Source organism: Girardinichthys multiradiatus, chromosome 4 (genome assembly GCF_021462225.1).
Source record: "Girardinichthys multiradiatus isolate DD_20200921_A chromosome 4, DD_fGirMul_XY1, whole genome shotgun sequence".
Classification (NCBI taxonomy): domain Eukaryota; kingdom Metazoa; phylum Chordata; class Actinopteri; order Cyprinodontiformes; family Goodeidae; genus Girardinichthys; species Girardinichthys multiradiatus.
The window spans coordinates 25,067,270-25,091,608 of NC_061797.1; the positions used below are offsets into that span (position 1 = coordinate 25,067,270).

At 40.2% G+C, this 24,339-nt stretch overlaps 1 protein-coding gene across 4 annotated transcripts in view; it reads left to right on the forward strand.

Annotated features, from left to right (window-relative positions):
- syt7b (synaptotagmin VIIb) overlaps positions 1 to 24,339 on the forward strand; it is a 162,982-nt gene that overhangs the window by 62,738 nt on the left and 75,905 nt on the right. For 3 of the 4 annotated variants that reach the window (XM_047363883.1, XM_047363886.1, XM_047363884.1), the window contains exon 2: positions 17,470 to 17,573. The exons of the other annotated variant lie outside the window; for it this stretch is intronic. In XM_047363883.1, coding sequence (XP_047219839.1) covers positions 17,470 to 17,573 — 104 coding nt within the window. The remainder of the gene's footprint in view (positions 1 to 17,469; positions 17,574 to 24,339) is intronic. 4 annotated transcript variants of the gene reach the window in all.

Below are 24,339 nucleotides of genomic sequence, written 5' to 3' on the forward strand. Positions count from 1 at the left end.
AGCCACTGTATTTATAATGTAAATTGGCAATTTGTTTTGGTATAACCATGCATAATAAACTCCCTGACAATAACATCTCCTGGATTCCTTCCTTTCTCCTCATCATTACTATGACTGCTAGAGGGGTTTGTCACATAAACCTATTTCTAATGGCTCATGCTATTGTTTGTATAAGGAGGATTTTACTTAGACAGTCGTGGTCGATTATCATTGCTCCATGCAAAATCTAATTCCTCTGACAATGTTTTCTTGCAAGCTTTGACTTTATGACCTTTTAGCCATCATCATAAGGTTTCAGCCTACATTCTGAAAGTCATAACAATAATTGGTATTTATTTTTTTAATGTTAAAGATTAAGATTGTTATGGTATGTATGAAAATATACTTTTACAAAATGAGATAATAATCCTCCATAGTACTTCTTCAGTGGCAAATTATTTAAAGTTTTTGACATATGAGTAACTGCATATTTCCTTATTTGACTGGACAGATTCTTTAGAGAGATCTTACTTACAGTATAATTGATGCAGGAGTACAAAATGGTAAAAAATAGAAACAGCTGAAATGGCTGAGTCCGCTTTTTTGCATTACTTTTGCAAATTTAAAAGGATGATAAAGGCTGATGAAAACACACTAACAGAACGTGTTAAGCAAAGAGCAAATTAAAGACAGAATGACAGCACAACTCCGAAGAAATGTGTCCAATGCTGCTATCTCTTGAGATTTGAGTCAGACTTCAAAAAATGCAAGTGAACTTAAAAAAGCAATGATAAAAGAGATCATATAAATATAAAAAAGAAAAAAAATATTTAGCTGTATTTTCAATAGAGTAACTCCTAACTGTTTAAATCTTAATTGGGTTCTTATAATGTATTACACCTTTCAATACATTTGCCCCTTTTCCATTGAAGGTTCCTGCTCTGTGCGGCTCCACTCCATTCGGTCTCTCTTCCTGGCACGGAAACTGTAGTTTCCACTGACCCACTCATGGCTGGAGTTATGGCTTGAAGCCCTGCCTCCAGCCGTCAGTGTAGTGCACTGTCCCAACATTAATCCTACAGTGTCACATGAATCTGTGTGAAACAGGAAAAAATAAATAAATAGAAAATAAAAATATAAATAAACCAAATACAAGTAATGTTTGTTTTATTGTATATGGAAGAATGCCTTGCAAATGTTTTTTCATGTATGAAATCAGAATCAGCTTTATCAATGGTGTACTGGAATAATTATCTAGAACACATCCCAGCCAGAACTTATAAAACAAGGCTCAGAGGGGTGTGGTAGGAGAAGTAGGGAGGAGACACTGTCATCTGGACTGATAGAGGAAGTATTTTGTCTCAGCCATGGCAATAATTATAATCTTACTTGCAAAATAAGAGTACTCAGTGTAGGCAGGATTATACTGAACTTGGTATTAAATAATAATAATGAAAAAAACTTAATTTGACAGAATATGACTAGACACTAGAATCTACTAAAATGCTAAATAAACCACATAAACAAAACAGAACCACTTTTGTTTATTTATAACACGAAATAGTTTCAAATAAATGAAGATACCATTTTACCAATACACACTTTTTCTTCATGGGATTTTGATTTAATTTTTGACTTCAAACTTACTAGCATCATTTATCTGCTAAAACAAATTGATGTGTTTAGCCCTCAAACAACACATTAACGCCATTAGAACTACCTCTTTTAACTATCCAGGTTATTAAAAGGAAACTCACTTTCCCAGACTAACAAGCAGCCAATAATTTCACTTTTATGACCTAAACTGTTTTGTGCTTGTTTTGTTTTGAGGGTTTCCTGCTAACAGATTTGGAGCCTCTTTCTAGCAATAATGAGAGAAATAAACAAAGCAAAATGCACATGAGGATAATTAAGCAGATGTCCTGTTGTTGGCTATGTTTTTGGAGAACAACCAGGATCTCATAAATCAGACATTTGCCATTTAGCTTATGCACAACTCTGGATATTAGCTGATAGTGATGCAGTGTCGCATTTTCAATTGTGACTTCCTGATCTGTTCAAAAATAATGTATGAATCCAGACTGTAGCACGTGCATAAACATCCACACACAGAATGGGTGTTATAGTATTTAGTTCAAACATTGTGATATTTGAATGAAACCAATGAGAATGTCAGCTGGGGCACCTTTGGGATTTCAAAGATGTCTAACTGCCACGCATTTTGCCCACAATTATCTCATTCTAAGCCACAAGCTGTTCAAAAGTGTAACCCTGATCTTTGATACTGTCACAATTTTGAAACTGAGGCATGCTTTGCTCTTTGGTTTTCTTCTGTATAATTGGCTGCCCAGCTTCCTCCCACTACTCGACACCCTTCTGGCACTGTGTCTGTTGTGCCAGTCAGGGGTCACCTCCCTCTGTGTTGGCCCTCTCCGTGTTGTGCTGACCTACGACAAGAGATGCTCCTCAGGAGGTCCCCAGTGACTAATGGTGCTTATTCTCTGTGTTGTGCCAGGAGCTAGCACCTAGGGCTGAGTGAACAAAACACAAACAGATAAGCACAGCAGGTGGAGGAAAGGAAAATGCAGAAAGAAGAAATGGGGCATATTTGACAAAGAGATACTCGTGCAATCAAGAGAAGAAGGCATGGACTGAATTGGGACAGACAGTCTAGGGGAGTGTTTGTCCCAACACTCCCCTAGACTGTTGGGAGTGATATTGAAACACAAAACCTGAATGCTTTTTGTATTTTAAGTAAAATGAAAATGTCCAAGAACTACTGGTGGTACTTTGGGCGCCTTCATTGGAGGTTTATGCAAAAATATTTGCATGTTTTTTATGCACATCGATCCTTACTTCATTAGAAATTTGGGAAAACAGAAGTGCAGTCGAAAGATTTGGAGAACTATGACAATGTAAAGGGGGAGGAGGGTCTTGTCTTTCCATTCAATTCAGTTTTATTTATATAACGCCCATTCACAACATATGTCATCTCAAGGCATTTTACAAAGTCAACTCAATCAAATTATACACATTTCAAGTCAGGTATATACATTCCAGTTAACCTTAACTGGAATTTAAACAGTGCAGTCAGTTCAGTTTATTTTTTAAATTGGTAAAAATGTTTTTCTATCTAAGGAAACCCAGCAGATTGCATCGAGTCAGTGACTTGCAGCAGTGACTTCTGGATGGGCATGTAGCAACAGCATGATCCAGAGCTGTTTGTGTTTTGGTTCTTGTTTTATTGTCATTAGGGTCTCTTCACAGTAGTTCATTTCTTCATATTGAGTTTCTTGGTTCTTTCTTGTTTCCTGTTTGTACATCATTTTAGCTTAGTCTTTTATATTGGCATTAATCCATAGCTTTTGGTTAGTTAGATCATCTGTGTTTCCATTCAGTTTTTACCATTATTCATCCTTCATCCATCCTCAGTTCGCTGCTTCAATTCTCCCCAGCAGAGTTTGCAACCTGAGAAGTTTCAGATTGTGCATCACTGATCAGGGGCCAATCTCAACACTCTGATGACAGTATGTTACATTAAAGATACACGAGCAGGAACAAAAGACAAAGCAGGAGCACAGACAAATTTCACTATCAAAGCAAACCTCTCAATTGTTATAACTAATTTTTTTATTTCCTGCCAAGTCTTTGTGCTCTTCAAGATGGTTCCAAGTGCACCAATCATGATTATTACCACCATAACTTTCAACTGTCTGTGGATTTTCTTGATTTTCGAGTAATCAGTCCTCTTACAGATTCAATATTGATTTTTTTCAATACAGATTATGTTCATGTCTGCTGGTACAGCTTAATCAATTAGTCCCTGCTGCTGTGTATGTCAGAATCCGTGGTGTGTCTGCCTGCAGCTAACCATTTTACCGCCAGGTGCCGTTGCCTGGTGGTGCTGGAGAAGGGACAGGTGTAGCTCATCAGGCTTATCAACTGGGCTGTATATGAAGAGGCCGCGCCTGCACTTCGTTGCCTTGCGGTACAGCTACTGGACCCCCTGAAATCTACTCTCGTAGTTTGAAAGTTATTTCTGAAATTTTCTGTAAGCTTGCACTGATTTTGCCTTTCCTGACACTTCCAGGTGCCTTACCTCTGGATCCGACGGAGTTGACCAGAGACTTAAAGAATCGGTCTGAACCGAGTCCCGAATTGAACCTTCAGGCTGACTCTTATGTGAGCCACCAGCAAAGCAAATCCTTTCCGCCCTCCCAGCACCTTCTGTCGGCCCTGTCTCAACGAACACGGCGTTCAAGGCGAGCCACTCTCTCTTACACCACTGGATCTATGACCATTCCCACCGGCGGGTGTAAGCTGCAAGCTGCACAATCAGTTCTGGTGCGTTTTCTGAGGTCCATTTTGTAACTGCTCTTCTCCCGCCAGACGGTTCGAGTCTTGTTTCCCGTTCCCAGGATCATTTGTTTAAATAAACATTCACTAATCTCATCTGTCTCTGGTTGTTCTCTGCATGTGGGTCAGGTCGGCAGTTAACATTATGACAGAACGCTCAGGCCAGCCGGACCCCGCGGAGAACCTCCAGAGGACCCTAGTCGAGCACAGCCAGCAGATCCGTTCACATGATTCTACCCTCCGGGAGATTCTGGATCAGCAGCGGCAGACTAGTCAGCAGGTAGAGCAGCTGGCTTCACTCCTCCAGCAGGCTTGTAACCAGACCACCTCAGCACGAGAGCCTTCCACTCCGGTAGGGGGTGCAGCCGCTTACCTTCAGCAACACCAGCACTTCCGCAAGGTAACCTCCCCTAATCCCGAAAGATATTTGGCGGAGGTGGGAGGTTGTCACAGTTTTCTGCTTCAGTGCTCTTTAGTTTTTAATAGGTCGCCCCATTCTTTTCCTCATGATGAGGGAAAGATCTCTTATATTCTGGGCTTATTAACTGGGAGGGCAATCCAGTGGGCAGAGGCGAGGTTTTCTTCCACAAACAGTTTCCAGATATCATATGCAGACTTTGAGTCAGAGTTTAGAAGAACATTTGAGTTAGGTTTTGATCAGACAAGTCTTGCTTGCAGGTTCTGGACATTAAAACAGCGTAATCACTCAGTGTCTGAGTTTTCTATAGAGTTCCGGACTTTAGCTGCAGCTTCTGCCTGGAACACCAGTGCATTAAAGGCAGCATTTTTTCAGTCTTTGGACGAGGCATTAAAAGTTAGAGTTAGCCCTAGTGGAGGAGCCTAAAGAATTAGATGATTATATTGACCTAGCAGTCCGCCTTGATTCCCATCTCAGAGAAAGAAGGCGAGCCCGCTTTGAAAGAGCTGCCAGTAGACCCCTGCTGGCGGCTCACTCTGTGTCACCTGGTCGGCAGCCTCAGCTGAGTACTCCCGCCGAGCCCGAGCCCATGCGGGTGGGAAGGGCTAGACTCTCGCCCGGTGAGCAGAGGCGGCGGCGGGAGGCTGACCAGTGCTTTTACTGTGCAGCCTCAGATTTCATTTCTTCTTGCCCCATTCGGCCAAAAGGGGGGGTCCGTCGGTCTTAAAGGGGCAGCTGACGGACCAGCCTGTTAGCCTAGAAGCCCCTAGATTTACTCTGCCTGCAGTGTTGTTTAGAAACATTAGTTCCAGGTCACTTCCTGCATTAGTTGACTCGGGTTGTGAATTAAACTTAATAGATCAGAAACTTGTAGAAGAAGAGGGTATTGAGACTGAGCCTATCTCTCTCATCCATGCCAGGTTCTAGCTTTAGATGGGCTGTCATTACATCAGATAACTCATCGCCCTCTGCCTCTGGAGTTAGTGGTCTCAGGTAATCATAGGGAGAGAATTTCTTTTTCAGTCTTCCCTATAGCTCAAAGCTCGTTGGTTCTCAGGTTTCCCTGATTGCGGCTCCATAACCCCCATATTAATTGGGCTGAACACCGGGTGGAGGCCTGGTCTGAAAGCTGCCTGCAGTCGTGTTTACGATCTGCCGTCTGCCCCAGACTGGTATAATCCGCCCCTCATCCTCACCCCTGGCTGCGGGTTTTTTCTTTGTTGGTAAGAAGGATGGCACTTTACGCCCTGTATAGATTACAGGGGTCTTAACGCTATCACTGTTAAGAACAAGTACCCTTTGCCGCTCCTAGCCTCCGCTTTCGAGCCCGTTCACGGGGCCACTGTGTTTTCTAAGCAGGACCTCAGAAACGCCTACCACCTCATCAGGATCCGCCAGGGGGACGAGTGGAAGATGGCGTTTAAGACCCCCCTCGGCCACTTTGAGTATCTAGTCATGCCTTTTGGACTGTGCAATGCAACAGCGGTGTTTCAGGCAATGGTCAATGACATGCTAAGAGACTTCCTGAATGTTTTTGTTTTTGTATATTTGGACGATATTTTAATCTATTCTAGAGACCTCGAGGAGCACCGCCGCCATGTCCAGCTAGTCCTTCAGCACCTCCTGGAAAACAGACTATTTGTCAAGGTGGAGAAGTGCGCCTTCCACCAGTCCACCGTCAGCTTCCTGGGATTCATTTTGGAGGGTGGACAGGTTCGCACTGATCCCGAGAAGGTGAGAGCAGTGTTAGAGTGGCCAATTCCGGATTCACGCAAGAAGCTTCAACAGTTCTTGGGATTCGCAAACGTCTACCAGAGGTTCATCCGGAACTACAGCCAGGTAGCAGCACCCCTCACAGCGCTGACTCCCATCAAGGTGCCATTCAGCTGGGATGCTGACGCCGAGGTCGCTTTCACCCGCCTGAAGGAGAGGTTCTCTCAGGCCCCGGTTCTGATCCACCCTGATCCCTCAAAGCAGTTTACCCTGGAGGTGGATGCCTCGGACACTGGGGTGGGAGCGGTCCTCTCCCAGCTTTCTGGCCAGGACGGACGACTTCATCCGTGCGCCTTTTTCTCCCGTCGCCTGACGTCTGCTGAACGGAATTACGAGGTGGGAGACCATGAACTACTGGCCATCAAGCTGGCCTTGGAGGGGGGGAGGCACTGGTTGGAGAGAGCTGAACATCCCGTACTGGTTTGCACAGACCACAAGAATCTGCCCTACATTCAGTCAGCTAAACGCTTAAATTCTAGACAGTCACGTTGGTCACTTTTCTTTTCCCGTTTTAACCTGTCCATTTCTTTTAGACCCGGCACAAGGAACCTTAAGCCTGATGCTCTCTCCCGCCAGTTTGGACCTGAAGATTCTGAAAAGAAGGCTGAGCCCACCTACCTCCCAGTTGCACGGTCGGTTTTCTGACCTGGGAGATTGAGAACTTGATGCAGCGAGCCCTACCGACTGACCCTGGACCTGGTACCGTACCCCCGGGACGGAAGTACGTACCCGAATCGGTGTGATCCAAACTGATCAGCTGGTTTCATTCCGCCAAGTTCTCCGTCCACCCGGGCGTCAGCCGAACCGTTGCTTCCGTTTCCAGAAGGTTCTGGTGGCCGTCCCTGCACAAGGATATCAGAGACTTTGTGAACACCTGTACTGTTTGCGCCAGGAACAAGGCGCCTAACCGCCCTCCTGCCGGCCTCTTAGTGTACCCACTCGACCATGGTCACACATCGCTCTGGACTTCGTCACTGGCCTGCCCAGCTCCCATGGGATGACCATAATCCTAACCATAATAGATCGATTCTCTAAGGCCTCTCATCTGGTTCCGCTACGGAAGCTGCCATCTGCATCACAAACAGCTAAGGTGATGACCAAGCACGTCTTCCATCTCCATGGCATCCCGCAAAGGTTGCTGTCTGATCTGGGACCCCAGTTCACCTTCCAGGTCTGGAGACACTTCTGCACTGCCCTGGAGGCCAAGGTGGCGCTGACCTCTGGCCACCATCCCCAGACTAATGGCCCTTTGAGGCCTCCCTTGGTTATCAGCCACCCTTGTTCCCGGCCAACGAAGCCGCTATTGCGGTACCTTCAGTTCAACGTCACATCCGGAGATGCAAGCGGATTTGGGATGCAACGGTTCAAGCGCTTCATCGGACGTCTGCCCATAACAAGCGCTATGCTGATCGACGACGTGTTCCCGCACCTACGTACGCCCGGGTCAGAAGGTCTGGCTCGCTGCTCGGGATATCCCATTAAAGTCCCTATCCCGTAAGCTCTCCCCCAGGTTCATTGGGCCGTACGTAATAGAGTCCCTAGTGGGACCCACTTCTGTCCACCTTTGTCTGCCTTCCAGTTTCCGGGTTCACCCAGTTTTTCATGTCTCCCAACTGAAACCTGTCCACACAAGTACGCTCCGCCCTCCAGCCGTGCCGCCTCCTCCCGCCCGGGACTTCCAGGGCCTCCCTGCCTACACCGTCCGCCGGTGGGTGGCAGTACCTTGTCGACTGGAAGGGCTATGGTCCTGAGGATTGCACCTGGGTGCCCGGCTCCTTCATCCTGGATCGTGCTCTGCTCCGGGACTTCCGTGCAGCCCAACCTGCTGTTCCTGGGCCGCCAGGAGGCGGCCGTTGAGAGGGAGGTGTTGTCAGAATCCATGGTGTGTCTGCCTGCAGCTAACCATTTTACCGGCAGGTGTCGTTGCCTGGAGGTGCTGGCGAAGGGACATGTGCAGCTCATCAGGCTTATCAACTGGGCAGTATATGAAGAGGCGCCTGCACTTCGTTGCCTGAGCATTTTGCCTTGTGGTACAGCTACTGGCCTCCCCTGAAATCTACTCTCGTAGTTTGAAAGTTATTTCTGAAATTTTCTGTAAACTTGCACTGATTTTGCCTGTCCTGACACTTCCAGATGCCTTACCTGTGGATCCGACGGAGTTGACCTGAGATTTAAAGAATCGGTCTGAACCGAGTCCCGAATTGAACCTTCAGGCTGACTCTTCTGGGAGCCACCAGCAAAGCGAATCCTGTCCGCCCTCCCAGCACCTTCTGTCGGCCCCGTCTCAACAAACACGGCGGTCAAGGCGAACCACTCTCCCTTACACCACTGGATCTATGACCATTCCCACCGGCGGGTTACCCTGCGCTTACCTGTAAGCTGCACAATCAGTTCTGGTGCGCTTTCTGAGGTCCATTTTGTAACTCTGCTCTTCTCCCGCAGCCAGACGGTTCAAGTCTTGTTTCCCGTTCCCAGAATCATTTGTTTAAATAAACATTCCCTAATCTCATCTGTCTCTGGTTGTTCTCTGCATGTGGGTCAGGTCGGCAGTTAACATTATGACAGTGTATCTGTTTGCACTAAAGTAATATCCAGTTGATTCTGATTCAGCTTCTGATCTGTGTAGATAGTCATGCTCCAGGTAATTCACACATCTCCATTCTTTAGTATTGTCAATGGCTGATGGTCAAACCATTGTCAGTTTCTTCATTCTATTTTTGAAAACTGACCACCTTACTTTTATGGAGAATTGCTCAAAAAAGTCTAAAAACATATTTGCATTAAACTCTTACCCGAATGGGCAGTGTCCAGCTTGAACACATTGTCAGTCTGCATCCCTGATAGATCTATATAGTTTTGACTGCTCTTAGATACTTAACTGTCATCTTTGGAAATACTATTACAAAAACATGATTATCTCGATCATCCATCTGTACGAAATTCAGCAAACGTGACATGTAATGTTAATCAAAGGTAACACACAGTAGCAGCAGGCTTGAAACAACAGCAGATTTATTAAGGCCATTTTTTTACGCAATAATTCGTATTATTACAATGAGTAAGAAATATTTTGAAGGAGACTATTTCAGTAGGAAGATGGGAGTCAATAGAAACAATTTACATGTTCCAGAGAAGCAAGGCACGTCCGCCAGTAACATGAACCAAACTGTGCATTACATTTTTTCTGTATTATCAATCATCTCAGACTGCATTTGCAGTCACTCTAACATTTATAATACTGAGAGAAGAGCCAGGATGCTTGAGCTGTTGTTAAAGAGTCTCTGTTTACACTGGGAGCCCCAGGAGGTCCACAGTGTGTGGCTAAACAGCACAGCAGGTCTTTTAAGTGGAAATAATTCCCATTTATTTAATCTACCGTGACCTAAGATTTCATCGGTGCAGCATGGACTGTTTACAGAACAGTTTTTTTTTACTAGAGCTAGAGCTTATGTGGAATATAGTATCAATATCTACAAATCTAGTAAACACAATTTAAACAATCATATTGAAAATGCTTATCTTACCTTTACAATTGTCTCACTTACAAATTAGATTGATTTTGAAATTTGAGGATTTAATTTCTCAGACTTTTGATAAAAGTTGATTTTCAGAACTGTAGTCTAAAGTCTTAAAGTGTCTAAAGTGCTATGAGTAGTGATAGTAAATAGGTCCATCTCCAAGACACTGTAATGTTTGTCAATGAATGACAAAATCCAAAACAGAAGCTAGGTCTAGAAGTGCCACAAAGGTTACCGTCTAGTGAAAATGCTGAAAATATTTTTTCTTGAAGCAAAAGACCCTCATGTCTTAGAATGAAAACTGTCTGGCTTTACAACAAATAATTTATTTCAAGTGTTTATTTCTGTATGTTTTTATGATTATGACTCACAGCTAATGAAAACCAAAAATCAGTTTGTCAGAAAATGTTAATATTATATAAGACCAATAAAAAAAAAGATTTTTAATATAACACCTTTATGTTAAAATCCCATTAATAAGAAGAGTAGGCTGAAAAGCAAAACAAAATATACTCTTCTCCTAAGCCTTTTTGTTGAGTATTTGTCAATCCAATATATTTACTCTTCCAGCTTAAATTTTCTGTACACCTGGACTAGGGCTGCACAATATGTTTCAAAATTATCATTGTAATATCACTGTATGCAATATGCATATCTGGACTGCACTAAACTTGCATTCAGGCTCACTATGACTGTAATGTTTTTGATGACATTTGGGGTTTTAATACACCACAAATCATTTTAGAAGGTAAAGAAGAGATAGTGGTCAAGTCATTAAGAAAACTACAACTAAGTTGTTTCATTGCCAAAACAGCAAATGCCTACCAGAAGCAATGTTTTCAAAAAAAACTTGAGCAGAAATTATAAAATGTTACTTTCATCCCAGCAGCTGGATAGACTTACTCATAATCTGGGGCTCTATGTTTGCTATGGACCCAGAGCAGAAAGACATAAACACTTTTTATTTATTAATTTATTTCAGCAAGATATATTATCTCAACATTCGGAAATATAATCACATTTCACATGTATTCCTAATAGAGTTCCACCATAACCTGATCACATCACTGCTAATTTTTTTAAATGGAAAAAAGCAGAATTTCATTAATACACTTTAGTCATAACAACCTTTAGAAATGCTCATTATGAAAGGTTTTGTGTGAAATGTTGTTTTTTTTCCATTGGGGGTGAGCTTGTCCTTTTGTTGTAGATAAGGTTCTCAAGTGATCGGAAATCAGATGGATTCCTTGCCGGACATAAAAGGATGGCATAAAACAAGTTTGACAGCTGCACCATATCTCATTGCTCGGCACTCACCTTAGAGCTCTTAACTGGGATTTCATTGCTGGGCTGAAAGTGAAACTGCTGAAAACATACAGATGACAGAGAACAAAAAACATCAGGAGGTCTATAAAGATAGACAGCCAAATAGCTTGACACTGGGTCCAAAGACCCAAGGAGGGAAATTTGAAAAGAGCAAAAGTATGTAATCATGTCATAAAAGGTAGTTCGATTAGTAGTATCAACAAAAGGAATAAAAAATTGTAAAGCAAAAAATGGGAACATTTTTTAAAGAAAACAGATGACAGTAATAAGTCATAAAATGTTATTGCTGAAATACATGTGCTTTCAGTCAAGGCTGCATCACAAACCACTTGTAACACTTTAAAAATACTGCTCAGAGTGTCGTGAATGTGAATGGTTTATTAGTTCATGTTTACTGGAAGCTTTCCAGGAACACAGAAAACAATGAAACTGTGAAAAGCTGTGAAACGCATTGAAGTTCTGGATGGTTCTGGTTGGTTTGGGTTGGCAGCAGTCTGAAATCACAGGCCAACCGAGCAAAGGGGACCAGCCAAGAGACAAAGTCCAAAACTGGGCAGGGAATCAAAACAGGGCAGATGATCTAACGGAGAAAATAGCTGGAAAGCCGAGTCAAACAGAGAAAAATAAACAGTCTATACCAAAATTGGGCAGTGTTGTAAACTAAAAAGGTGAATGAGCAAATGGAAAGTGAAAGAGGCAATAGATTAAGAGCAGTTAAGAGCAACTGAGCAGTTGAGATTGGGGATGTTGTCACTTTATTGACCATTTCTCGTTTATAGTTAGGATAATACAAACTATAGCAGTTCAGTACGAACGTAAACATAAAAAAAACAGACCTACATTCTAGGCAGGATCCTGTTTTTTTTTTTTACTCATTCAAGGTTTTCCTGAGTTCCTTGTCACTTTTCTTTTTTGTGTATTGTCTATTTTTGTCCATTTTTCTTTGTAATTTTCTATGGCTTAGACGGTGTGTCATCTTTTCCATAATGTGGATTTCCTCCAATATGTGTATCCATTGGTTCGCAGTAGGGGGTCTTCTTTTTTCCATCTCCTTTTGATAGCCTTTTTACCTGATACTAGTAGTATTTTAAACAGTAATCTGTCCTTTATTAGTATTCTTTCTTGAGATAAGTTACGCAAATATGCTGCCATACAGGTTGTAGGAATTTTATAACCAAGAATTTTCAATAATGCATCATACATCTTCAAAAATTATGTTATGTTATCACATTTTCAAAAGATATGTTTGTGATCTTGCCAACAATGTACCCTTTTGTTTGTTTACTTTTGACCCTGGATGAGATGAAAAAGTGTACCAGATTTTTCCAGGAGAACTCCTTCCAGGTCTGTGATTCCCTTGCTTGTCCACTGTTTAAATCTTACATCACACCTAGCCTGTGTGAAATTAGTGGCATATACTGCTCACTTCAATAGATTTGCATCTTTCTAGAGTCTATATTCTTTTATTATATGAAACCATTGATTAACTGTGAATCTTGTCCATTTGGTTTATAGTATTTATATATGCTTCTTCATCTATAATATTCTGTATTGGGCATTTTCCAAGTTCTTTTTCTATTTCTTTGCACTTTGCAAAGTAACCTGTATTACACCAGCATACTATGTATCTAAGTTGGGCTGTGTAAAAGTATTTTCTGAGGTTTGGAAGTCCCTTTCCTCCTTCTCTTTTTGGTAGCTGAAGAGTTTCTATTATTCAGGGCTTTTTGCCTCCTCAAACAAACCTTTTTATTATTCTATTCCAGTTAAAAAACTGGGACTGTGAAACCTCAACTGGTTTGATTGGATCAGGTTCAAAAGTCTTGGTAAAACTTTCAAGCAGTCTGATTTTTTTGAATTCGTGAGCTGAAATCTAATGTTAGTATGGACCACAATTAATGTATTTTTGTATCTCTTCATTCAACTTGTAATTTGCTTTGTATAATTTAGATAGTTCTGGTAATTGTGACCTCTAGATTTCGAGATTGTGAATGTTCAATAAAATAGATAACTTCAGGACAAGATGTGAAATGATTGAAGAGGTAATGAGTGGAACAAAAAAACACAAACACGAGAGAAGTGAATGGGTTAACAGGCCAAACTGAGACAGAAAAAAACCTGGTTAAGATAGGAAATCCCTTTATTGTCTGCATAGAAAATTGTCTTACAAAACCATTCTGTCAGCGAATGCGGGTTTGTGTTAGGACCAACGTGCAATGAAGGAAGCAGGAGCCAGAGGAGCGAAGGTAAGACGAGTCTTTAATTGTTCTCGTAAGCAGACCATGTAGGTAAACCGGAATCAGGCTGAATCAGATCCAGACTAGGACACGGGGTGACCAGACATGACTTTCGTAACAATGGCATAAACAACAGACAAGGATCCAGCCAGGAACAAAGGCACTTAATGAACTTAAATACAGGCAGAGAGTACAGGGAAAACCAATGAACAGAGGGACAGAGTAATCAAGTATCCAGTCTCCATCCCATGCTTTTCCTCCACGTCAAGCAGCACAAAGTAAGGAAAAACACAAAAACATAAAACCGAAGAATGACAGGATTGACAGACTAGGGGTGCATTTTGCCAGAAGAGCAACAACAAAGCAGATTGATTTGAACTCTATGTGGGAATGCATTTGGGCAAGTCTAAAACCATAGGCTGTGACCTCCATCTGTTCCTAGTATTCTGATGTCATCTGCATAATGGATTTGGATATTTACATTTATATCTGCTTTTGTGAGAACGTAACTTGTTTAAATTCCTCTCACAGAGGTTAGATCTGATTATGCAAATAAAGTGGGTATGGCTGGTGAACAAACTGACAAGGCCAAAGCCCAGGACAAGCTGAAGTATGAATTTTATCTAATACTTTTTTATTGGTTAGCATGTCTTTCAGGAAAAGTTGTGTGTTTAAAAACCTCCAATCAGATTCTGATTGCTCCGTGTTCTTGTTTTGACTCTTCTCATTGCTCAGTTTATACCCGATACCATATAACTTTAAACCAGTGGCAATTACCTGTATACGTAAATTTTTTTTTTTTCATTTCAAAATTTATTGAACGTAACAGCAGATAGTAACATTTACAGTATTTACTAACATACAATATTCACACACTCAAAGGAGTGGGCAGACATTTAAACTTATATTAACCCACATCTTTTCCTACAACATTATTCCCATCACTTCTTATTCATTGAGAAAAACATACTTCTTTTTATGCAAATTTGTAATACGAAATGACAGCAAAAAAAGTGACAAGAAAAAATAATTAAGTGCATTCCATAAACCACTGTGACTATCATCTTAAGACAATACTACAATGTACAGTAATATAAAAGGTAATACGTCTTAATAATAATGATTATTCAAATCTGATATTCATCTATGATCATCTTTTTATACCATGTTTCAATGTTTGAAGATTGCTGAAGCTCCATATTCAGACTGTTCCAAAGCTTCACCTCACAGACAGGAACACAGACACTTTTTCTTGTGGTTCTAATCATCTGTGTTTTATACTAAACTCAAATGCATTCCCTTCAGGCAATTGGTTATTTTTAGCTTCATACGTTATTAGAACTGTTTAGCTTTGTCGATAAGATTGAACAATTGTGATTGTATAAATAGTGGTTTAATATGATCCAGGTGGCGAGCCTTGTTAATTACTCTCAGTGCTGTTTTTTGAGAAATATTTGTGCAGTAACTGAAATATGGTAAAACTAAGAAGTACAGAATGTGGAGTGCTTTTTCATCGAACAAAGTAATATTTTACATTCAGTCTTAAATAACAATAAAATAACATTAATAACATATCTGATATGAGGTTTCCAGTTCAGTTTTTTATCAATAATAACACCAAGATATTTAACGTTTTGTACCATTTCAACATTCACTTCATTTATCTGTTTTTTTTTAGTTCCTTGTCCGGTTTACTGATCCCAAACAACATTATTTGGATTTTACTCACATTTAAAGACAGTTTGTTACAATCAAACCATATCTTTTGCTTTTTTATTTCTTCAGTGACTTCTTTTCATGGTTGTTCCAAAGTACCTTCAACACAGCAAATGTTTGTGTCAACAGCAAAAAATAACAATTTTATAACTTTAAATATTTTGCCTATGTAGTTTACATAAATTATAAAGAATTTATGACCCCGAACTGACCCTTGCGAAACTCCACAAGCAATGTTGAAACACTGTGAAGACACCTCCCAGTTTCACATACTGCTGTCTGCCACTTAAATAACCTTCAACCCATTATAACACAAGCCCTCTGATCCTGTAGCATTATAGCTTCAATAGAAAATCATGATTTAATAAATGACTGAAATAAACATGTTCTCAAATCTATAACATCTAGTGCAGCTCAAACCCTGCATAGCTGTAGATTAGGAGTCCAATTGTGTGCTGTTTATCCTTAGACTTAAATGTTGAATTAATTTCAATCTATTAGTTTTTGTAAACAGTTATGTATTTACCCTATTAGAAGTGTAAGTAGGCATTTACACCCTATAAAAAATAATAGAGATTAATTAATGTTGAATTTCTGAATGAAAAAAGTGTTTTTTTGTCTTTGTAAGTTAATACTTGTTTATCCCTGTCTTCATATTGTCCACTCCTTCATTATTCATATCATGTATTAAACTAAATATGGTTTGAAGGGTTTTCTTCTCCTTATTCTGAGTTGGGGAATTTCTAATATAATTTGGAAAGCGTTTTATAAGTCCACATTTGAAACTTGAAAACTTCCAAATAATAAAGTTATTCAAATCTAATGTATAAATTACAACATAGTGAACAAGGCACAGTGTAGTAAGTAAGAACGGAAAGAACGGAAAAGGAACTGCATTTATTTAGTTTTCCGACTGTGGATAATTTTCTAAAATTATCCAGTCTTTTAATACAGCCTTCATTTGGAGAGACTTTTATGTGGTCATTATTATGAAACTACAGCTAACATGAACAGATTCTGAGCCATAAACATCACATAATCCACAACACTGGCTAATAATCGAACGCATCCTTTCAAAGTAAAACATGCGCAACTTCCTTTCTCTCTTCCTTACATGAGATTAAAACTGTTACTAAGACTCGAGTCTCAGACCAGGAGTCCAAGTCAAGTCTGAAGTCTTTGGTTTTTGTGTCTTGGTGCAACTCAAAGAATCTAAAACTTCATTCGCTGTCTCTGCTAAGGGCGGACATTCGCCGACACTTTGCAGGTGAAAAGATTTTAAAACTAGGACCAGATATGTATGGGGAGCAGAAAGCAACAGCTACAAAATTTGAACCCAACGCAACAAAAAAACTACATCATAAAAAAAAATCCCAGAACTATTGAAAGCACAACGCACAACAATAAAAAGCAGAACTAGAATTGAAGGCCAAAGCATAATAAAATCCATAAATCTCAAAAACAACAAAAAATCCATAAATCTTAGATTGAGAAGTATAGAAGAAATACTGATTTTTATTTTAGGTTGAGAGTATATAAAAATAATTATAGACTGTGCTGGAGAGAAAAGAATGTGATGGTTATGAGCTCATTGTCAGCGTTGTTTTGCTTTTCTGCCTTTGCATTCTGAATTACTTAGCAAATAACCAAATGAATGTCATGCTTGGGAGGCAGTAATTGAAAGAAATAGAAATTGAAAATAGAGCCCTCTGGAAAATAAATCATCTGTCAAGACAGGAACAAAGTTTGTAAGGGATTTTAGAGAAGAGGAGAGAGAACGGAGGTTGGTAATTGCATGGCTTCTGGCCTCGTGATATTTTTTTACCCTGACGTGCGCATCCCCGGTTGATACATGCAGGGAACATGAGCAAAAAGCTGTTTTATTGCCTTTATTTCTTTTCCCTGCACTGCTTTTACTTTTCTCTTTTACTGATGAAAGATCCCAGATGACAAGCATGAATGGAGAAGGAAGGAAATAAGGCATTGACCCAGAATATCCCTTGAATATCACTTTCACTAACCTGTCACTTTGAGACTTCAACATGTTCATATATGAGCACTATAAAGGTCTGGAGTGTTATTAGGAATGCACTAATACCCTCCTATATGTGTCTCTGTCTCTCTTGTTGTCTTTGTCTCTCCTTTTCAGGCTCAGTTTCACTCAGTGTATTCCTACTCTCTGTTGCAGTCCTAGTATGTGCCGTTTGGCTCGTAGCTTTATGTGGCATCTGCACCTGGTGTCAACGTGTACTGGTAAGTTATAGTATTTAACATTTTTGCCTGCATTAATTGCTTATGACATTTGTTTTCTTGTCCTTTTGTCCAATGGACATGTCACAAAAAGGTAAAATCCGATTTTGCATGGCACATACACTATAAAAATGCTTGCACTGTAATATATTCTGGATTGTTATAGGAATAACCGTCATTAAAACCAGATCTATTTTTTTCTTACTTTATTTATTTACTTTACTTTATTCATTTATTTAGGGTTGCACAGAGTAGTCATGTGTAGTCAGTATTTTACATACAGTAGAAAGCTATCTGACGAATCTGTCACAAAACCGTTTCATGATGTAAGCAAAGCTGAGTCCATCATTCAAAGTCACCCCTTTTTAGCTGGCCATGTTCTTTAACATCTAGTTCATACATGAAATATGTATGAACTCTGTGCTGGAATTATGATGCAGAAACACTGTGTGACAATAGAAACATTGGTTATATGGCAGCCCTACTTGGGTAATCCCCCCACTCTACACCTATATGCCCATTTCTCTTGGTGGCTCTTCAAGGAGTAACTAATGATTAAGAGGACTAATTAATGTTACTTAGTATTGTCATTTTAAGAAGCATTAATGTGATAAGGAAATGTAATCACCAAATCACTTAATTACTAAGGTTTAAAACACGATAAAACTGTAGATACACAGTAAAAGAGCAAAGTGAAGCACTTGTTTTAGATTATACGTGCTTGCACAAAAAACAACACATTGCCGTATATTGTCTAATAACAATATTATTAGCATGCAAAGGTAAAAAAAGACAGTCCACTCCCTTAATGCCAACGCTATGGAAAATCCCATTCATTTCTAACAATTAACAAAGTTGTTTCATAGCCACAAATTGTACTGAGTTAAAAGGGATCTGAGCTTTGGATTAACTGCTATAAGGAAGTTAGTCTCAAGCAAAAAGTATCATCACATCATGCTAAAAAAGTGCAGACACTGCACCTTAGAGGTGCACTTGTTGGAGAGGTTTCTGCTTGGCCCACATCTGTTACCACACCATACAGGTCCTTCTCAAAATATTAGCATATTGTGATAAAGTTCATTATTTTCCATAATGTCAGGATGAAAATTTAACATTCATATATTTTAGATTCATTGCACACTAACTGAAATATTTCAGGTCTTTTATTGTCTTAATACGGATGATTGTGGCATACAGCTCATGAAAACCCAAAATTCCTATCTCACAAAATTAGCATATTTCATCCGACCAATAAAAGAAAAGTGTTTTTAATACAAAAAACATCAACCTTCAAATAATCATGTACAGTTATGCACTCAATACTTGGTCGGGAATCCTTTTGCAGAAATGACTGCTTCAATACGGCGTGGCATGGAGGCAATCAGCCTGTGGCACTGCTGAGGTCTTATGGAGGCCCAGGATGCTTCGATAGCGGCCTTTAGCTCATCCAGAGTGTTGGGTCTTGAGTCTCTCAACGTTCTCTTCACAATATCCCACAGATTCTCTATGGGGTTCAGGTCAGGAGAGCTGGCAGGCCAATTGAGCACAGTGATACCATGGTCAGTAAACCATTTACCAGTGGTTTTGGCACTGTGAGCAGGTGCCAGGTTGTGCTGAAAAATGAAATCTTCATCTCCATAAAGCTTTTCAGCAGATGGAAGCATGAAGTGCTCCAAAATCTCCTGATAGCTAGCTGCATTGACCCTGCCCTTGATAAAACACAGTGGACCAACACCAGCAGCTGACACGGCACCCCAGACCAACACTGACTGTGGGTACTTGACACTGGACTTCTGGCATTTTGGCATTTCCTTCTCCCCAGTCTTCTTCCAGACTCTGGCACCTTGATTTCCGAATGACATGCAGAATTTGCTTTCATCCAAAAAAAGTACTTTGGACCACTGAGCAACAGTCCAGTGCTGCTTCTCTGTAGCCCAGGTCAGGCGCTTCTGCCGCTGTTTCTGGTTCAAAAGTGGCTTGACCTGGGGAATGCGGCACCTGTAGCCCATTTCCTACACACGCCTGTGCACGGTGGCTCTGGATGTTTCTACTCCAGACTCAGTCCACTGCTTCCGCAGGTCCCCCAAGGTCTGGAATCGGCCCTTCTCCACAATCTTCCTCAGGGTCCGGTCACCTCTTCTCGTTGTGCAGCGTTTTCTGCCACACTTTTTCCTTCCCACAGACGTCCCACTGAGGTGCCTTGATACAGCACTCTGGGAACAGCCTATTTGTTCAGAGATTTCTTTCTGTGTCTTACCCTCTTGCTTGAGGGTGTCAATAGTGGCCTTCTGGACAGCAGTCAGGTCGGCAGTCTTACCCATGATTGGGGTTTTGAGTGATGAACCAGGCTGGGAGTTTTAAAGGCCTCAGGAATCTTTAGCAGGTGTTTAGAGTTAACTCGTTGATTCAGATGATTAGGTTCATAGCTCGTTTAGATACCCTTTTAATGATATGCTAATTTTGTGAGATAGGAATTTTGGGTTTTCATGAGCTGTATGCCAAAATCATCCGTATTAAGACAATAAAAGACCTGAAATATTTCAGTTAGTGTGCAATGAATCTAAAATATATGAATGTTAAATTTTCATCATGACATTATGGAAAATAATTAACTTTATCACAATATGCTAATATTTTGAGAAGGACCTGTATATGTAGCACTACCAATCCAGGAAAAAATATATATAATAACATTTTTCCAGTATGAAAAAAGGGAGCTCCGTATACTACTAGGTGAAGATATTCACAGACAGCCAAGCTTGCAATGAACTGAAAACTCAGTATCTCCAGGGTTTTAGCCTGCCACTTGTAGCACAATAAGGACTGTTATGTACATTCAATTTTGCTCCTCCATTTGGGGTTCTTTAATATGCATTACCTTTTGCGGTTGTCCTGCTTTGAGTTATTTTTTACAGGTTTGTCTTGACATTTTTATTGTAGAAATTCTAACACATTTTGAATATTTTGATTTAACTAAAGATAATTTTCTGACACGTATGACAGCAAAGAAGTTATGCTTTTCACTCTTAAATAAGTCAGACTGTGGCAAAAAGACATATGAGACATATGAAAAAATACATATCTCTGGCTTAGCCGAAAGCGTCTTGTGAAGGGGCCTAGAGTTTTCCAAGTTTGGACAATCAATAAGAAGTACTCACAGTGAAGTCAGAGAAAGTAATTTTTACCATGTAAAACTATTTCAGCACAAACCTCATTGCCTTTCCAGTTGATGGTGTCTTAGGTATTCTTAAACGTAATCATTGTTTAAAAAACATTTGTTTTTATTGTAGCAAGTTTTTTCATAAACATCGTTCATGATGCCAAGGTAACAGCCTACGTTGAAAGTCCTAAAGATCTTCTGCCACAGGTCTGACATACCTTGTAGTACAGCCACTGTTATCTGAAAACAACTTGAACCAGGAAACTGATTATGAAAACTAAGAGAACATGTTTTTATCTGTGGTGATATGATGATATCTCTATGAATCTGATTAGAAAGACAGAGCATAACTAAGATCACAATTAGCTGAGCTGCAGTGGGATTTCTACTAGTTGCTGCACACAAAGCTATGCAAAGAAACACAAACATAGCTCAGTAGAATGAGAATTAAAGTGACAATGTGTAAACTAAAAACTTTAAGTTGTTTCAAATGGTGAAAGTTTACTTACTCTGTCTCCTGGCTTCTCCTCCAGGTAGATGTTCTCTTTACTCTCCCATGAGAATTTTTCCTGAATCTTCAAACTCAAACTATCCAGACCGTTGTTTAATGAAGATAAAATTCTGATAGTTCACAAGGAGTCAAAAGAAAACTATGAACTTATCCTTTAATATTTCAATAAAATAGAGTTAGGACATTTTAATGTACTTTTCACAAGATTAATTGAATTTATTTTGAAAACTATGTTAATTTTACTAATTTATTATTTTTGGAAAAACTGGGAAAATTATGTTTTATTTTTTTCTTGAAATAGTTGTGCTTTACCTCTTCACATGTGGTGCATATAATGGTATTCATTCTTGGGGTTGGCAAAGTGGTCATTTGTAGCAGTGAAACCAAAGCAGGCTGTAGCAACATGGAGTACTGTGGAACATCTATGAAAATAAAAAAGTTTCTAAGAAAATATTTTGATTGTTCCAATGCACTGTAGATGCTTACAAAGTTTTGTGTAATTACTTCCACTGCCAGAAGGGGGGAATATAAAGGTCTCTATTGCAGCATGAAAACATCATTCATCACTAATCATTTTATGTTCCACTGTTATGTTTCTAAAGGGATTATGCGAGGATGAGTTATAGATGTGTAGGAAGTCTGCTTTTCTGTTGACATGACTGTGACCTTGAATTGAATGTACATTCTGCTGCTGTTGTTGACTTGTGTTTTGCTTTCCAGAGGAAGAATGAGGCTGTATGTTTCCCATAACAGAAAACACTCATGCCCGCCATAAACATGCCTCTGTATACTTAAAGTTTGGGCATCATAGTTGATTGCCTCTAGTCCCCATCACTATGCTAATGATTCACATGTTACTGGATGTGTTTTGAGCTGCTAGCCACTGAAGGATTGATCATTTATCCAGAGGTTTTGATATCTTTCATCATCTCCTAAATTCAGTCCGGCATTCCTCCCTGTTGTTCTGTTCTCTTTTCTCTTGCTTGTCTGAGTGATGACTGGTGCACAGCTGTTCATAAAATATACAAAAGCTGAGAGCTAACTAGGCTGGTTAGATGAAAAACACATGTTTACAAGACAGAGCAGTTACTATTGCTCAAGTTATCAATATCACTGTTTTTGTTCTGGTCTCGGCGTCGTTTTCCTACAAAAGTCTGTTTTGCATTTGTATTTATGTCACTTCTTAATGTTTATGTCAGGATGATTCCTTTTTACAGTATTGCTCCTCTCCTATGTCTTACTCTTACACAGCTTTACTTTGCAAAACTACACTGCTAAGGAGAAAAATGAATAAAAACTGAAAACTTTTAGTGGCTACACTGATGTAATTCAGTGGTTTGACAGCACTACGTCTAGATGTTTATAGCAAAGATGTCACGTGGAAAAGCTCATTGATTATATTTATTGGTAATTCCCAAAAGGTACCTTTAATCTGACAAATGAGCCGGATCAAAACACATATATTTATTGAATATGACTTCATGTACATTATATTGTCAGAAGTATTGGTCAAACCACCAAATCAATGAATTCTGGTGTTCCAAGCACTTCCATAGCTGCAGGCGTATAAAGTTTTGGTGTGGAGAAACTTGAGTCCTGATCACCGTTGGGATGGTTAATGAAAATATGTCTTATATTCTAGGTTCTTCAAAGTAGCCACCTTTTGCTTTGATTACTGCTCCACACACTCTTGGCATTCTGTTGATGAGCTTCAAGAGGTAGTCACCTGAAATGGTTTTCCAACAGTCTTGAAGGAGTTCCCAGAGATGCTTAGCACTTGTTGGCCCTTTTGTCTTCACTCTTACTGACCCATTACTGACCTAATGCCAAACTGGTCATGCTGAAGGATGTTGCAGGCAGCAGATTGCTCTCCACGGTGTCTCCAGACTCTGTCACGTCTGTCACATGTGCTCAGTGTGAACTGGCTTTCATCTGTGAAGAGCACAGGGCGCCAGTGGCGAATTTACCAATCCTGGTGTTCTCTAGCAAATGCGAAGCGTCCTGCACGGTGTTGGGCTGTGAGCACAACCCCCATTTGTGGCCGTCGGGCCCTCATACCATCCTCATGGAGTCGGTTTCTAACCGTTTGTGCAGACACATGCACATTTGTGGCCTGCTGGAGGTCATTTTGCAGGGCTCTGGCAGAGCTCCTCCTGTTCCTCCTTGCACAAAGGCAGAGGTAGTGGTCCTGCTGCAGGGGTTGTTGCCCTCCTACGGTCTCCTCCATGTCTCCTGGTGTACTGGCCTGTCTCCTGGTAGCGCCTCCAGGCTCTGGACACTACGCTGACAGACACAGCAAACCTTCTTGCCACAGCTCGCATTGATGTGCCATCCTGGATGAGCTGCACTACCTGAGCCACTTGTGTGGGTTGTAGAGTCCGTCTCATGCTACCACGAGTGTGAAAGCACCACCAACATTCAAAAGTGACCAAAACATCAGCCAGAAAGCATAGGTACTGAGAAGTGGTCTGTGGTCCCCACCTGCAGAACCACTCCTTTATTGAGTGAGTCTTGATAATCCCAAAGATTTCCCCCTGTTGTCTATTCAGTTTGAACAACATCATGTGAAATTGATTGTCAATCAGTGTTGCTTCCTAAGTGGACAGTTTGATTTCACAGAAGTTTGATTTACTTGGAGTTATATTGGGTTGTTTAAGTGTTCCCTATTTTTTTGAGCAGTGTATATAAATACATAGAAAAGTATGCTGATCACAGTGGACTATTTTAAATAGCTAATGTTGAACTCTTTCACAGTGGGCATTCCGACACTAGTAGCTGTTACCATTTATTTATCTAACTATGGTTAAAACTATTTCTGTTCAGTCACAACTAATACCCGTGCTTTCCACTCCTCCAACCATACCCATCTCAGTTTTTTGCCAAATTTTCCATGCTTCCTTTTAGTTCTTTATATGCACAATATGAAAACAAAAATCCGAAATAAAAACACAATTGTAGATGGAGAAATTTCTCCAACTGCACCTAGCCTGTTTTTTTTTTTTTCAGCACTACAGGTCCTTCTCAAAATATTAAGCATATTGTGATAAAGTTCATTATTTTCTATAATGTAATGATGAAAATTTAACATTCATATATTT